This window comes from Passer montanus, unplaced genomic scaffold (genome assembly GCF_014805655.1).
Source record: "Passer montanus isolate IOZ18808 unplaced genomic scaffold, ASM1480565v1 scaffold20, whole genome shotgun sequence".
NCBI classification, from domain to species: Eukaryota; Metazoa; Chordata; class Aves; order Passeriformes; family Passeridae; genus Passer; species Passer montanus.
In genome coordinates this window covers 6319607-6336882 of record NW_024366592.1, presented here as the reverse complement: position 1 = coordinate 6336882, position 17276 = coordinate 6319607, and the positions used below count along the sequence as shown (strand labels likewise).

Sequence of the window (17276 nt, the reverse complement as noted above, 5' to 3'; positions counted from 1 at the left end):
TCCCATCCAAGCAGTGCATACTGTGTTTAAAACCAAAGGTGTATCCTGGGAAATACTGTACATTTTACAGATTAATATCTGGGTTGGTCTTCTTGGAGCACTAGGGTATTTTTCTTCTCCTTCAGTTATTCCAGCATACTTCTCACTCAGTCCCATATGCAGCCCCTGCTGTCTGCAGCAATTTCTTTGTGCTGGTGGCAAGTTTAATTTCCATTCCTTACACTCTTTGTGTATCTGAGGAGGAGCAATAACACAAGCTTAGAGATCTCTGCTTTGTCCAGTGCTTGGTACTGTAATGGCAGCAATTGTTGAACAAATCATTCTGGACGTGGCACTTTGGGATGGTGCAGCTTGAGATGTTCAGCCTAGTTCATCTGTCCTACACTGTGGATTGCCATGGAGGAAAGGTTTAACTTGGGTATGTAAAGCTCTCTAGCTGTGCCATGAGGTGAGCTTGCATAAATAAACCCTCCTTTTATCAAGGCTGGTTTGAGCACTACACTGGTGGTTTGGCTCAGAGGCAGCTCATGAATCTTAGGTTTAAGTATCTCCCCTGCATGCTGTCCCTGCTCTGAAGCATGCATGGAATATCAGAATAATTTATCTGCCAAAACCATTACCAAAACCTCTAAAACCTGCAGCCTCTTGCTTTTTCACTGAAATTCATAGATATGGCCTTAAGCATACCTTTGATGTCAGATGGTCTTCCTGCCAAACCTAAAGCTGGTTCTCAGTAAGGTCTTATGTGGTTATGCTTTCAATAGAGTGCCAGAAAGCTAAACCTTGGCTTTAAGACTGTGCTTTAAGCTGATGGTGAGAACAAGTTTAGGAAGAATATTTTAGTCCTGGATAGGCATTGTAGCCTAGACACATTTTCTTCTAGAACTAAGTAATAGGTTTTATTTATTTTGCCTCTTCCAAGGCAGTCTAATCTACATTAAAACATAGATGTTCTAAAGAATTATTTGGATTTGTGCTTGATCATTCCCATCTCCCAGGCTGTAGATTACTTGCCTTTGGAAGCACATGGCCCAGGCATTCCTGCTCTGACTTGAGCCCAGTGGTGAGGCTGCAGAGGAAGGAGCCTGAAGAGGGTGGGAGGAGCCCTTCTCCTTCCCCCCTTTCCTGGTGACCTCCGCTTCTGTGCGTGTGCTCAGCTCTCTTCCTGCACGTTTTGACCCATGCTAGAATCCTATCAGAAAGGGCAGTTGCAGGCAGGGATGAAGTCTTTGCTGGAAAAAATTTCCCACCTTAGTCTGCACATCTGAGGTGCTTTAGGTGTTCATTGGTAGGAATTGGTTCCTTTTACTCTGTGGTTCAAAGCACCAGGGTTAATCTTTTCATGCCACTTGCTGTTCCTGGGGAGAACCTAACTGCACACACCATTCCCAGGGCAAATCAGTTCCAGATAACATTTCTTTGCAATTCAAAAAAAGTTTAAAAAATGAGCAAAATGACCCCAGGTAACAAACGCATCAGCTACATCTATCTCTGTCATGACTTTATACAGGTAAATGTTCTTAATCTCACCTGCTATCTTTGTCACATATGCTTAAACTCACCTGCTGTCTTTGTCACTGCTACCTAAGTCAGCCTGGAACTCCAGGAGAAGAAAATTTGTTTTACTTTAAAAGACCTAAGTTGCTGTCTCCTCATTGCATTGCAGGATGAAACTTCTAGAATTTTGATTAATGCGCTTCATTTTAAGTTGTATCTGGAAATGGTCAAAGTTTCTCAGTAACCTGGAAAACACTTTAAAGGAAAGTAATTTTCCTATGGTGTTTTTGTGAGGGCTTTTATTTGTTTGGGTGGATTTTTGTTTGTTTCATTTTTCAGAAAATACAAATATTTTTGTATTTTCAAACAGGCTGCAAGAAGAGTTTGTAAGGAGAAGAATCTTTTCAATTTCAACTGACTTGTTTGGAGAAGACAGGCAAGGTTTTAGGAACACAAACTTCACTTAAATCTTGAAAAAAAACTCCAGTGAATATAAAGCTAGGTCAAGTGTCAGTTAATAGCAATAAACAACTTTATAATCCAGGGAAAAGTTTGCTTATGGGAAAAATCTACCAAAAGTCTAGTAACTTCATGATGACTCGAGGATTTTCTTGTCTTGGTATTAACTCCAAGAATTTGGGTGGGGAGAGTGTCCTTTCTTTGAGGCTATCTTTTAGATTTCTTTCTGTCTTTTATCACATATTTCCAGTGGTGTGACTTCAGCCAGACAGTTTCCATAAGAATATGATTCACTGTGTAATTTATTACATGCTTCGGGATGTGCTTTGGACTTCTTTTCCTGTTTGGGAAGAGGGACAGGCTGGATGTGGAGATGTTTTGGAAGCCTTGGCTGCTGTTTCTGTGTCAGTGTATGTGAGGAAGGGCTTGTGCATTCTGGAGTTCGTGCCCTCCCTCTCCTTATCACTTCATATTAACCTCTCTCATAAAAGATATCACCTCTCCCTGCAAGGCTTGCCTTTCCTGTATCCTTGGGCACTTGCAGATGCAGCAGGAACAGCGGGGATCTGTTGGATATGCAGTTCTTGTGGACCACATCTGTTTGTTTTCTTTCACAAAGTACCTGGGATTTACTGTGGGGCTGGAAATGACTGTGGGATGATTTCTCTTTTCCTGAGAGAGAGTGGGATGCTTTTCTAAGGGTGTTGAGGGTTCATGCAATAGCATTGTTGCATGAATATGTAATACAGGTTTGAACATACTGACATGATACTTTAAAATCTACCAAAAAACCCAAAATAAAATTGTCTGTATAAGTTGTGAACATGACCCCATGAATGAGAGTGGGAGAGTCTGGGCTAGCATTACATCTCTCACAGCATAGCCCCAAGAGAAATGCTTTAGCAGCATTAAAATGGCCACTTTTTCCTCTTTTCCTTCTGCTCCAGCTTAGTGTTTATAGGTAAAGTCTCTGCAGTGGGAAACACAGACTGTGTGCATCTTCACTGCAGCCAATGTTTAGTGACAGGCACAAACTTGAGTGAAATGGTGAGAACTGGGATTGCTAAGAACAAACTTGCAGGTGACCATTTTTAAACAGTGACCTGGTTTGTCGGGTTTTTTAACCTACCATTGTATTTCTAGAGGGCTTTCCTTTACTCTCACCTAAGAATTTTTGTGCCTTCATTTCAAAAGGATATTCACACAAAACCCCGATTGTGCCTGTTTGGGAGAATGTTCCCTGTTCAACCTGGCCTTGGACACTTGGGGCAGCCACAGTTTCTCTGGGCAACCTGTGCCAGGGCCTCACCACCCTCACAGGGAAGAATTTCTATTTCTTCTTAATATCTAATCTAAACCTATTCTCTTTCAGTTTGAAGCCATTCTCTCTTGTCCTATCACTACATGCACTTGTAAAAAGCCCTTCCCTGACTTTTTTGTAGGCCCCCTTTAATTGAAATTAGTTAAAAACACCTGTTTCCCACACCTTTTAGTGAGTGGTTCTCTTCTGGACGTTGTGAGGAAGCCGAGGCCTAAAATGGTAACCTGAATACAGACACATATTCCTAAACTTCTAGTTAGTAAAGTTAGAGAAAATAAAAAAATAGAGAAGGAAGGGGAAAAAAAAACCCCAAACTGTGTAGTACTTGACAGGAAGCCAGAGTAACTGCCTTGAAACTGGAGTGGCATGCCTGAGTCAGTGAAGTATGAGCTAAGAACCTGGCAGAAGCCTTTTGCACAAAGGAAGGTTGAGAGAGTCTCTCAGGAAGCCTGTGCGCTGCTAAATGTGGCATGTTTGAACATGAGACTGACATCATTGTGAGTTCATAGTAGTGAAAGAACAAAGTATCAGCCACAAATTAGACTGACCTAATTTTTAAGTCACTTATAAAAACTTAATAGCACAGTATCTTGCTTGTGCAAGCTGTTTATTTCTATCCCAACCTCTGACTACTTCATTTAAACTGCACGTTAACCCTCTAAACTATTAAAGGAGTTGTTCAGGAAGGTGGGGGGCGGGGGGTGTTTCAGGGGTGCTGCAGACTTCCTTCCTTGGCTCCTTTTCTACTCTGACCTCAGTTTTCACATAAAGGAAGTGATTAAGGACCACCCATCATATACCTTCATCCTTCAGGATCAGTTTCTGGAGGTAAAAACCTCAGGACTGCTACCAAATCCCAGCACATTCTTATTGGCTGCTCACATGCAGACTGGAAGTCTGTCTGCAAATTGCCAGAACACGTGCCAATGGTATCAGCAGGAGTGTATATAGAATGAGTAAACCATTATAAAACTAATCAGTATCATTTATTGATGTATCTGTGATTGTTGACAAGGAACCAATGCTTCTTCCTTTGCTGAATACTTAAGAAATACAAGGATCTTGCAGTTTGCAGATGATAAACTTCTTTCCAAGTATTTTAGTTGACTCTGCATGCCCAAAGTTGATCCATTCTGTTGATGTATTACTTCAGTTTTAGCAGAAATATTATAAGCTCTCCAAGCTTGGGATTACTTTGACAACAGTCAGTGCCTTTCTAGTTGCTTTTTAAAGGACTGTAAAACAAGACACCTCTACAGATTCTGAAGAAATGTAACATCTTATTTATAGTTTTGTACAGAGCTGTGCATACACATCAAATGGGATAATACGGGTGTATCTTAAGGGAGTATATTTTGTTTCTCTTTGATAATCAGAATTCTGTTATAAACCAGAGACATTGCTATAAAACATTTCTTGTTGACCCTGGTCCTTGAGTAAGATGCCTATCAGATAATAACAACATAATTTACTCCCTTGGTTTGGTATTGTGCATTTTTCCCCTTCAAAATTACAAAAATCCTGGTCCCTTTTGGTTCTTGCCCACTACATAAAATGGTGGTCGCATTTTGTCAGCTGCTCTTGAGGGGGCTTCTTATTTGGTGGTTAGATACTTTCCATCCTCTACCTCAGGCAGGAGCACCTGAAGGGCACCTACAAGAGATGTTACAAGGGCGTGGAGTGACAGGACAAGGGGGAATGGCTACAAGCTGACAGAGGACAGGGTGTGTTTAGGTATTGGGAAGAAATTCTTCCTTGTGAGGTTGGGGAGGCCCTGGCACAGGTTGCCCAGAGAAGCTGTGGCTGCCCCACTCCAAGACCAGGTTGGGCAGGGCTTGGAGCAACCTGGGATAGTGGAAGTGAAATGAAATGGACTTTAAGGTCCCTTCCAACCAAACCATTCTTTGACTCTGTAATTCTACTTCAGTGGTAATGTTTGTAGTGATGCAAGAGGTACAGCTGGGGAACAGAAGCCATCCTCTGCCCTCTTTCTCCCATTGTGCAGATCTGAGTGGCTTCTCTTTTCAGCCATGTGGTTACCATGTTAGAAATGCAATTTTGGCACTATTTCAGGTTTGCTATAACATGATTCAAATGCAAAGAAACATTTTGGGTCCTTTGGGAAAGACACCAGAGCATGTGACTGGGATCATAGCTCAGTGAGGTACCATGACTCTTGCTTCTTCTCTTTCTGATTGAGGCCCTGTTGGTGCCATCTTGTCAGTTGAATTAATATTTGAAAGCAATTTTAATAAGCAAGCCATCATAATTACCTTTGTGGGTACAAATTAGGTATGAAAACATGCTCTGTTCCCAGAGTGTGAGCTGTTAGTAGTCAAACACTATGGTGAGAGCTTTGAGTCACAATCATCTGGATGTAGGGCTTTGTTAATTTGTTTTCTGTACCTCATCTGCAATTCAGCCATCACTCCATATCATAGCCTGAACCACTCAGTACTCTGAACAGCCCAGAATGGGAGGCCTCTTAGCAGGATTACTACAACTGTTTGATTTCTGGGAATGTATAACAACTTGATTTATTTCCGCCTGTTAATTGCGAGCCGTTGCTGTACAGCTTATTCCTCAAAGTTTCCTTTTCTACTCCCACTTGCAGATAGCTGGGCTGTCCCATGTTTGTGGGCTCGCTGTTTTCCAGCATCTATTCTGTTTGCTTGCCATGTAAATGTCATTTAAGGAGAAACCCAATTAAATTTAACTGCTGTAATGAGTAGGACTGAGCTTACACATGTGTAATGTCAATGTTTTATTTGGCCCAGCCTCCCTTCTGAAGATGCTTCTGCATGCTTTTATCAGTATGTAGTGTACACTGGTGGCAATATTAATTTTGTCTAGAACATGCAGAGGGCTTTAAAATGAGTTTGACAACAGACTTTATTAACACTTTTATTAGGTTTTCTTTTTAATTTCTAGATATTTCCCTGTACAGCTGACAGGACATGCATGCAGCACAGTGCAGCACTGTGTTTTCAGACACAAGCAGGAAGAAACAAAGTATTAATGTTGACAGTTTGAAAAAAAAAAATTCCTTTCAAACTTTCTCATGCCCTGATGTGAAGGGGTTGAATGTGCATGTTGCCTTCCGGGAGAACTGGTGTCATTTCCTCAAATGGGTGAAAGACCAGAACGTTTTAACCCACGTTGTTCCGTACCACGCAAGCAATTTACAAGTCTCTGTTCTTAAAGGAGATTGACTCATTTTAGTCATTCAGTTTAATTTAAGAGAAGAGTCAATAAAAAGTCTGCTGCAAGAAATTCATCCCTGCCTTGCCCAGAAGCTATTCTGATTAATTTCCCTAATAGAATTACCATCATTATCTTCTGTCTGTAATCCATCCTAGTCCTTGTTTGATGGTTTCAGATCCACCTTCTGTTTTTATCATACAGTGACCACGAAGTAGATCAGAGTTACCCTTTTTTAAATCTAGTTTTTGGCTCCTTATTTGCAGGGCCATATTATTTGGATGGCTCCCCCTCAAAGGCTCTCATTAGGGAGAATGCCTTATGTTTAAAAGTTAACCACTGTCTGAAGACTCTGAGATCCTATCTTACCCTCTTTCCTGGTAAGCTTTTTAAAGAAGTAGCATGGACTATTATAACAGCTGTGCTTGATGTTTATTTAGCACTACTCTTCAGAGCACTCCTCTTTTTAATCTCTTTCTCAGCAAAAAGATGACCATGCAAAATACAGAAGTCACTGTTTGTGTTGGTCTGCAGAGCTGCAGAACAGGTGATTCAGAACATGCAGCTTGTGTAGGAAACCTTGGTGTGGTGAAAGATGCTGCTGTAAAGCACCTGTGTCCTAGAAATAGCAAAGAAATGCTGGAATTGCAGCAGCTTGAGGATTTATGAATTAGTTCAACACTCTAAGTTTTTAATTGTGTTAATTTGTTTTCTTTGTGCCTTTGAAAGCTACCACACAGTTGCTGGTAGAGGGTGGCAGGTGTGGGCAATTGACCACAAATACACGATCAATCTTTGCCATTTGGTGTACAGGGCCAAAGTTGCACTCATGACCTGTTTTTTGGGGAAAGGCAGTTGTCCTTCAGTTGTCCTTCAGTTGTCCTTCAGTTGTCCTTCAGTTTTAATTTGGTTTGTGAATTCATGTGTTATATGCTGTGGTTTTGGATTGGATCTCTTCAGATTTGGATTACATAGATAAGTGAAATAATTTTCTAACTTACTGTAAATTTTATAAATATTATACCAGATACTTCATACAAGATTAGATTTTTGGGAAAAAGAGGAAGGTGGTGATGTCTTTAGAGGGATGCTGTCACATTTGACTGTTCCATCTCTCCCTGGCTTCTCTCTTGCTTGATTCTCTTCACTCTCTGCCACGGGAGGAATGCTCTGCGTGACCCCACTGGTTGGGTTTGTTTAGCTGCAGTTTAGGGAAGGCCCTGAGCAAGAGAGGAGAAAAAAAGGCTTCAATTTTTAATTCTGGAAAAGAGAAAAAGGTATTTAAATAAGGCCTGGAGGACTTCTTATTTGCCAGAAGTGAGTATAAAGACAAGTTTATATCCTTCTGTAACTCACCCTAATTGAAAGGATGTATATTTCTTTTTCTAAAGTCAGCAGAAAAATCCTGGCCTCTTAATGATGAAAGACTTTTTTTAAACTTTCTTCTAAGCACAAATAGCTGAAGTTTCCACTTTAAACTTGGGTGGCTCATTCATATTTCACTTAATGGTAATATGGTATCCTCTCTCTCTCTTCCCCTCCTTACCACCAAGACTGAAAAGGGGAGGGGGGGAATATAAAATGTTTCTGAAAATTACAGGAAATGTCTTTTCCTTAAAGAGCTTTGCCAGGGAATTTCCAAATATTCTTAATGCTTATGGCTGAAGTTGCAGCAGTTCAGTCTTCAATTATGAGTGGTTCCTGTTCTTAAAATGTGACACCTCCTTCCAGTAAACTGTGTTGAAATTAAGTATATGCTTTGTTTCTCATCTGCTCTTCAGCAGAATTAATCATTCCCTGTGGTGAAATGAGGGCTCCAGGGGGCTGCTTTAAACACTTGATTTACATGTATTTATTAAAGTGGGGAAAAGAGAATGTAGTATCCTGAGGTGAGAGGTGGTTTATTTGTAAGAGCATCAGAGAGGTGTGGCTGGCAGAAGGAGTCATGGCATGGCATGGATGGCACAGAGGGGCAGGTACTGGTGAGTGTAAAGGCTGCCTGACAGCTTTCAGGGGGACTTCAGGAGCTGCATGTGAGGCTCTGAGGAAAAAAAAGGGAGATGCTTTTTTGTCTCAGGACTTTGTTTCCTTGGGCTGTCACAAGGTGGTCTCAGATCATCGGGCCCTGTCTCTAGGCAGAGACTCATCAGTGCTGAGCATTAGTTTGGTGTCCATTTCTGGGATGAGATTAGAAAAAGGGATAGCAACAAGTACGATCAGTAGGATGGGTTTTGTTTTTGTTCTCTATTGCCTTCTGCCAGGCTTTTGCCACTGGATTATTGAAAGGAGAAAGGGAGGTCTGCAGAGCCTCTTCCTGGAGCAGGCAGAGGGAGGAAAAGGACCCAGCCCAATTTCAACAGCTCTTCTCATCCCCTCTCGGCCCTGCTGCTCTTGCACACATATGCCTACATACTAATGACGGAAGAGAGAGAATCTCCAGCCAGGGAAAAACACAGGGTCCCAGTCAAGAGATGAGCCTAGTGAGCAAAGCCTGTTCGGAGTTGTAACCTGAGTATTGTCTGAAGGGTTCTCACCCCATGTTCTACTGCTGCCATTTGCCTAAAGACAGAGAGGTGGTTGATCCCTGGAGTTCTTTTCCTTGTCAGATGCCATGGGTTTTCAGGCTGTTCACCACAACATGCCCAGCCCTTTGCTGGGGTGGCTCTTCTCAGTTGTCACATCCTTTACTCCATGCTTCAGAGCCACTCCTGGATCTACAGCAAGGCACTGCTTGGCAATAATTTATTGTCATGGCTTATATCACAGTGATTAAGGGAAGCTGTCATCTCTTGGCAGCCATGGTTTGAATTTTTGGTTTAGCTGCCCAGGAAACAGTTTGGAACTGACGCTGATGTGTTTATCTTTGCTTCCTTGTGTAAAAGTTGTAATTTAATTTGTTCCTGTTGGAACAGCAGGTGCTTTGGGTAGGAGTTGTATGGGTATGGCTGTGTGTAATGATTGGTGACACTAGTGTTACCAGTCTCCAGTGCTGGCTTTTTTAGAGTGTGGGCAGGTTGGCTTAATTACACAAATATCCTGTTTCATTGGTCTCCGTCCATGCAAAATATAGCTATATTCACACTTACTTGTGGCAATCTTTCACATTAATAGGTACTGATCAAGAGATTGTGAATTTGTTTAATTCCGTGCAAATGCATCACTTTTAATGCTGAGTTGTACATTGATTTTCTAGCAGTGAGATGTGTCAAAGAGTTTGGAAGGCTGTCACTGGTTGGTTTTTGTTGGGGTATTTTACAGCATCTCCAACTTTTTTTTTTTTTTTTTAATTTCAATTTAAAGATAGTAGAGGGATTTGCTGTGGTGTTTTTTTTCTCTTTTCTTTTAGAAAAGCAGTGTAGCATAAATTTCTATTTTGGACCCATTCCATATAAATGAATGCCAGCATTCATAAATAACTTCTCACCTAGGTTTTCATGTGTTTGGGGGAGTTGTACAGCAAATGACTGCACTGAATGTGTAAAATCCATTTCCTGGTTTGGGTTAGGGGGTGTTTGTCTGGGTTTTTTTGCCGTTTTTAAATCTTGTAATAAGGATTTTATTACTGTTATTATTAATATTATTATTTTCCTGTGTTTAGGTAATTCCTTCTGCTGTGCTTTGTATGTGGACCACCTTCCATCCTGTTCAGGCCATATAAATTGTGACTTAAATGTAGGTGAGTACCAACTTTTGACATGAAATAATCATGAATGAATAAATAATTCATACTTCAAAATTTCCCATTGCTTTGACTTGGAAGTCATAGAGGGAGAACCATTTTTAAAAAAATCCATTGACACTTTTCCTGGTTGTCTAGTGTCCCGGCCAATAGGAACCTAAAAATGTAATGTATTATATAGTATGTGTTTGAAGCAGATGAAATAATCTTTCATTCTGGTTACCACAAATCTATATGCTGTGAACCTGCAGTGAAAAAGTATTTTGAAATGGAAAGAGCTTCTCACTCGATTGGGTGGAGAAGGGAGTCCCCAGATGAAGTCTGAGTGTCTTTTGAATAGAGTGATGTAACATATCAACAGCAAGTTCTAATGCTTCCCAGGTGGCCACGTTCTGCCAGTCAGCTTTCCCTGCAGTCACATTTAATAAATGGTTATTGTTTCAGTGGGAATGTCCAAGAGCTTGGTTATTTGGTGAAAGCAAATGATGATAACCTGGCTTATTGCTTAGAGATGGTGATGGTACATAGATGATATTTACAAGAACGTAGCAGATGTTTGAGAGCTATGCTGAGTAGGTCAGCAAAACATGGTGGTTTGGTGTGCTTTTCGGTTTTATTTTGAAATAATATATTATTTCAAATATGATTATTTGTGTGGCAGAAAATATCTGTTATCTAAATGGAAGGTCCATTCCTCTTGCTTAGCCCAGCTGTCTCAGAGTGCCAGTGGTAAAAATGTTGCTGAGCAGTAGGCATAGAAATAGAGTGAGCTTAAAGATCTTAACTGGATGTCTTTTATGCAGTGTATTTGTGGGAGGTTGATTTCCTTTCTGACTCTCTCTGTGTCTGTTTTCACATTGGTGAGCACAAAGAAGTGGGGAGACTTTTCTTTAGGACTAGTAACCAAAGCTGAGTGATTAGTCAAGCAGGATGAAGGCCAAGAGTACTAAACAGAAAATCCATCTTCATCTATGTTTTTTCCAATGCATTACACTTGCCTTTCTCATGGTGGTAGAGTGTGTAATCTGAAATGTGTGTGGCTGGTGTTTCTACAAGGAAGAGAAAATTAATACTAAGAATTTTGACTGCAAATACAGGATAAAAGTACAGGTATGTTAAAATTAGGAGAAGAGGGAGCACTCATAGATAAGCTAGGGAAAACAAGTGAAAATTTTTAAACTGCTTTTTCTTTATGAACATGGTACATGAGTGGCATTTAAAAAAATTAAAATCTATGTGTTTCTATTTAAGTGACTTTCTCTGCTGCTGTCCAATCTTGCACCACAGTGAAGAGTGCTCAGAGGGTGGTGGAAACTGTCTGTTCTTCAACCTCCCTGCCAGGAAGCATGAGGATATTATGCGTTTATGAGATAGTGACACTTACTTGAATCATCCAAAAAGCCCAAGACACTTCATTCCCTAAGCTGAGGGAATGACATGAGCCCTTGTTAACAGAGCTCTTTGAATTGATGAGCATTTCTTATCTCACTCCTATGTGTTCTGTACTATGGCAGGTAATACATATGCTTCTCTAACTTCAAATACTGGTTTTTTCCCCAGACTTTGCACTTTATTACACAGTTGTTAATCTCTGGAATTTACTGGCTTGCTTGCTGAATTCAAAAGAACAGCTATTCCTCACTTTCAATTAAAATTTTTATTTCCCTTGTGCTGCATAGACACTCTGTTTCTGAACACTGAGTAGCATCTTGAGCAAGGGCTGGACCTCTCCCAGATGTCACTTAGTCTCTCGTAGCACTGGGAAAAGGAACCATCCAGAACACAATTTATTTCCATCTTTTTGAGACTGGTGAGGGAATGCTGTGCCTGTCATAGGTGTTGGCTGAGGGGAAAAGGTTCTTGCAGGAGTAGGATTGGCACCACCTATTGAACCACTGACCACTCCCAGTAACACTGAAGCCAAATTGTATCAGCCAGCAGTAGCTTGTGTCCTGCAGTTTGGGATGTTCTACATTTGCATCGTAATTCAGCTTTTCAGTTTTTCTTTGACAAGGCTGCCCACCCTAAGAACCATGAAGAGGACTCTAGAGGATGATAATGTTTTTCTCATTTGTACATGTGTTTGCCTGTTAAAAGTAGAAAAATACACAGTTTTAAAAAACCCAACTCTGTCAGGTGTTTCAGCTGAGTCCATAAAGGCTGCCCATCAGGACCTTGTTCAGGTGCTGTAAAGTGATTTTGTTGGAGTTTTGCATGACGTGGGAGCAATGCTGCAGGCTCCTGACAAAGCAGGCATTAGTGACGTAGCCACACATTTATGACAGCAAGGTTCAACTTCAAGGTTATCTTCTTACATGAGGTAGAAATCTTTCAGAAATTGTAGCAAGGCTTTGAGAAGCTCTTTGCTAGTTCCTTAACTGGGGTAGAATTAGAGACTCTTGTTCTGAGAGTTTTTAAAACATATTCCTAACACATCTGCCTCTCATCCCCAGAAGTATTTGAAAGCTGTGTAGATGTGGAGCTTAGGGACATGGCTTAGTGGTGGACTTGGCAATGTTACTTTAACAGTTGGACTTAATGATCTTGGAGGTCTTTTCCAACCTAAATAATTCTGTGATTCTATATGAGCCAAAACCTGAGAACTCAAACAATCATCCTGTTGTGATGGAAAGGAATTGCTTGGAGTCAAAGCAATAGCAGTAGAAACTAAAGGAGCGCATACAAACTGAGTTTTAGTGACTGAAAAACCAAACACAACCACATAACCAAAAATGTGGCACTTGCTTATTTCACAGCATCTGAACCAGTTGGGATGGGGACAGGAATCCCTGAGGCAAGAGATCCTATAATTCTGTGGCAGTATTAAACATACATGTAAATATTAGTAATCCACTGTTGTTTGTGTGCAAGAGAGTAGGAGGATTGTTGGTTTGGTTCTTGGTCCAAACAATAAGGAAAAGCTGTAGAGGTACTGGGCAAGTGTAGAACAGATCTTTTTAGTTTCATAATGAGTTAGGTGTTTAATTTTCTTGTTTAAAAGTGCCAGTGTTGCAGTCCCTCTAGGAGGAAGCAGCTGTGCAGTGCTCCCAGTGGGTACATGAATCTGTGGGAGAATCTCATGGCTCAATTATGGATCACTTTTCATAATCCTGATTTCAGCATGGAACCTTGTGACTAGGATGGCTTCCTAGCTTTGAGATCAGCAGCACAATGGCCTGTTTGGGGCAATGCTTTATATGGCATCATTTTGTGAGCCACTATAATACCATTGAGGTCTAAGTCACAAGTAGAAAGAACAGTCAAGAAATTTAATTTTATCTGTTTTACAAATGCATTAGAAATTAAACAGATGTTTCAACCCCTCATAGAAACTGAATGATAAGAGCAGTCCTGAGGAATGGGATGAGTGCTCAAGTGTTTACCTAAAGCAAGAGGCTGCCAGTTCTTTAGATAGGTCCCAGGGAAGACTCCCAAATACTGATCATTTCAGAAACTCAGAGAATTAAAAGAAAAACCTGTACTTCATAAAATGTTGTTTCTCCCCAGCATCATTGAGATGTTCCTGTTAAAACAGGATTTCAGTTGCAATAACTCAAGGTGATATTGCTGTTAAGTTTATTGCTTTCAAACCATGGGCAGAATCCTTTCAAGGTACTTGGTATGTTAAGGTAATAGGGATATTTTAAAGGATTCTTGACTGAAGCCCACTTGCCCTATGTTCCTTACATGCTCTTTACCCTGTCATCAGATATGACTGGTTTGAGTTCTTCACAAGAGTCTTCTGAAACAAACTTCTGTTATATGAAAGTGAAGGCTGAGAAAGCAAACAGTAAGCTTTTAGAAGATAAGAAGCATACCCAAACTGAAAGTTGCAAATTAAAGATTAAATATTTCTAACAGCATCTGTTTTACAGTTCTGTACTTTCTCAGCTGCTATATTTTCCTGTTATTACTTGAGCTTTAAGTCAGCAATTTATCCATCAAAACAAACTGTCTAGTTCACGAACAAACTGTCTAGCTTGCAAAGGAGCTGGAGCCAATTCCCACTAGAGCCAGTGGAAAAGTTTTCATTGAGTTCAGTGGATTTGGTATGTGGCAACCTTTGAAGTGAATGAAAGAGAATCAAAATTTGTGACAGAATATGTTAAGAGAAATTTTTTAAATTGCAGAATACTATTTTCCTTGGGGGGCAGGGTGGAATTTGACATTACTATCAAGATTCCTCCCCCACCACCCCCTCTTGCAAAATGTCATTTTGATAAGCAATTGTCTTTTGATGCCTTCCTGAGACTATAATGACTGCTCTTTGAAGGGGAGCACACCTGCCAACCAGGTTCTTTAAAACATTTAATTAAAACTTGGTGTAGTATATTTTCCAGTATTTTTACTGTAGTTTAGAGCAATGTGCATTTCACTGATATATGCTTCCATTTATCTGGGCAAGCTTAACAGCACTGTCACAACAGCACTAAATCAGGACAAATGGAAGATCATATTTTGTCAAACTAATGTCTGTCTATGTGGAAGCTGGTGTTTTTCTGGTATTGCCACATGAAACTCATGTAACAACTTCCAGTTTCCTCTTTTGGGTTGTTAATGTCAAGTTTGTACTTTTTCCAGAATATATTTTGTTTAACATTGTGTAAATGTAGATTTGTACAATATATCTAAAGAGTAAAACATCTTCAGACCTGGGATTTCCCAGTGCCAAATGCAACTGGCCTGTTGGTATAACAGGGCTTTTAATATAAATCTGCTGATAGTTAGAATTCATTACTTCTCTTGCAATCAAGGTAAATAACCATTTCAAATGGAAGCAGGAAGTCAGCACTATAAAATCTAAGTTCAAATGTGAGCTAAATCCCCAAAGGACATAACCCCGTGGTGGCTGCTTTCTGAGGAGTGTTCCTACAAGGACTTGTGCCATCAGAACGTGTTTTGGGACACTCTGAGGAGCCTAAGGGCAACTGTGAGGAAGTGCCACAACTGGGGGCTAAAGGTGTTGGGGTTTTACTGCTCTGCTGCTGCCACTGATGTTGTTCAGATGCTGTCAGGATCTAATTTTAGAGAAATATAGTTTGTTTCAAAGATTATTTAGCGTGAGTGCTGGGGGTTACACACCTCACATAAGCATCACACAGCTCTTGGAAGAACAGAAGAGTGCTCACTGCTTTACCTTCCAGTAGTGCGAGACCTTGTTCGTCTCTGGTGATTAATTCAAATAAAATGCCTGTGTCCTCATGTGGCATCTTGTCCTGGTTTCTATTCAAGCATTTTCCTCAGAGAGGTGGATGTAAGTTTGGTCCTTTCTTTTGTGTAGTTTCAGTTCCCCAACTTGCAGTGCTGTTTTGTGAAATATTTTCCAAGTCATTAAACTTTGAAATGTTTAATATTTAAAATGTTTAAGTGTTTTAAAAACAAATTTTACTTCTTACTAAGTGGTGCAGTGCTGAAATGCGTTTAAATAGTTCTGCTATTGAAAGGAATACCATGATTTAGGGCAGCATCTCTTAATTATGTTCTAACAAAGTCTTGTGAAGAGGCAGAGCTAGTGGCAACAAAAGTCTGCAATTAAGGCAGGGTATGTTGCCTGAAATACAAGATAATTGTCCAGGCAAGATGGTTGGAATGGATTCAGAGCCTGTAGTTGCCAATGCTCTCTCTAGGTGTTTGGCACAGCCAGCAGAGGGGAGAACTCCTCAGGAATGTGTTTATTCCATGTATGGCCCACTGTACAGCTAAGCCTCACAGCTGAATGTTTTGTTCTGCGAAGTTTCATGGCCTCATCTGGTTTGTGTTTTGTGTTTTTTTCATCTTCCCCTTCTTACAGGCTCTCAATCTGGTGTAAAGCTGATGGGTGGGAGCAAAGGTAAAGAATGATGTAATGCAGCAGCAGCCAGAAAGCATCTTTTGTGTGAGTTGTGAAATGGCCACTCCGTAGTCATGTCCCGATGAATCAGACGTGAGGGGCCGCTTTGTGGAGCCAACCCTTTGTACATCAACTGGAGCAGGAGGAGACACTCGGCCCAACAGCCCTTTCTGAAAATGGATTTAACTTTTCTTTTGCCAGTCACTACCAGCATGACCTCATACACTTCTAGCACAATGGTGTGGCTAAGCCTTTGAGTACACAGCCATTACATCATCGCAGCAAATTAGAGAGGGCGGTGGGGAAAGAGGCCTCCTTGTTGTCATGGCCCATGAGATGATCAGGACCCAGCTCATTGTGGCCGAGAAGTTGGTGGCTTTGCTGGAGAGTGGGACAGAGAAGTTGCTGCTGATTGATAGCCGCCCCTTTGTGGAGTACAACACCTCCCACATCCTGGATGCCATCAACATCAACTGCTCCAAGCTCATGAAGCGCAGGCTGCAGCAGGACAAAGTTTTGATCACAGAGCTCATTCAGCATTCAGCAAAACACAAGGTAGGGGTCATTTTCCTCTTATTCCTTGTATTTGTTTAAAGGAGTGGCTGGAAAGCAACTTGTAATAATTTTTCCTTAAGTATTTAATTAAATTTTTTAAAAACCCCAACAAGATTAGAGGACTAAGTTTAGCTGAAATGTTACCTGATCAAAGATCATTGGGTTTATCATTGGGATTCTTTGTAGAATCAGTGACAGAATTAAGGGGAGGGATTTAGAAATTACTCAGAGTGTTCTCAGTATTCTTGTGTGTCTTGCAAAGCACAGTCTCTCAAATGTATGTAATTAAGGCAGAAAACATTCTCTCCTAAACTTTGAAGGATTCTTGGGGGTCTGTGGTGGTGGGGCTTGCTTAGCAAGTGGTCATTTGGTTTGCAAAGAAACTGCCTCTCTGTCAGTCCTGGCTCCTACTTGCTGTTTAAAGGGCTTTTCGTGGGGGTAGTTTGATGAATTTTGGTGTTTGTTTTGTTGTTTATTTGGGAGGAGGGGTGTGGTTTTCTCCAAATAGTGTTATCAGTGAAAAGAAAATAGCTATGCTATTTAAAATTAAGGCCTATCTCAGTGTGTGGAGGGGACATTGGGGAGTTTTATCCATTGACATTTGTTTCACATGTTTTGGGTACAAAAATAATCTACTAGGTTCTTGCTTTGACATGTTAAAAATGAAACTTTTATGTTATATATAAAGCTGTGCAGGTAACCACAATGTTAGCAGGTAACCTGGCTTCGAGGCA

The 17276-nt window shown here is 40.7% G+C and overlaps 1 protein-coding gene across 6 annotated transcripts in view; it reads left to right on the top strand.

Annotated features, from left to right (window-relative positions):
• DUSP16 (dual specificity phosphatase 16) overlaps positions 1-17276 on the top strand; it is a 63144-nt gene that overhangs the window by 18053 nt on the left and 27815 nt on the right. For 3 of the 6 annotated variants that reach the window (XM_039708377.1, XM_039708378.1, XM_039708376.1), the window contains exons 2-3: positions 10077-10150; positions 15949-16542. In XM_039708377.1, coding sequence (XP_039564311.1) covers positions 16312-16542 — 231 coding nt within the window. In that variant the 5' untranslated portion in view covers positions 10077-10150; positions 15949-16311. Of the gene's footprint in view, positions 1-10076; positions 10155-15948; positions 16543-17276 lie in introns of all 6 variants that reach the window. The other 3 variants (XM_039708373.1, XM_039708374.1, XM_039708372.1) reach the window with 1 other exon arrangement.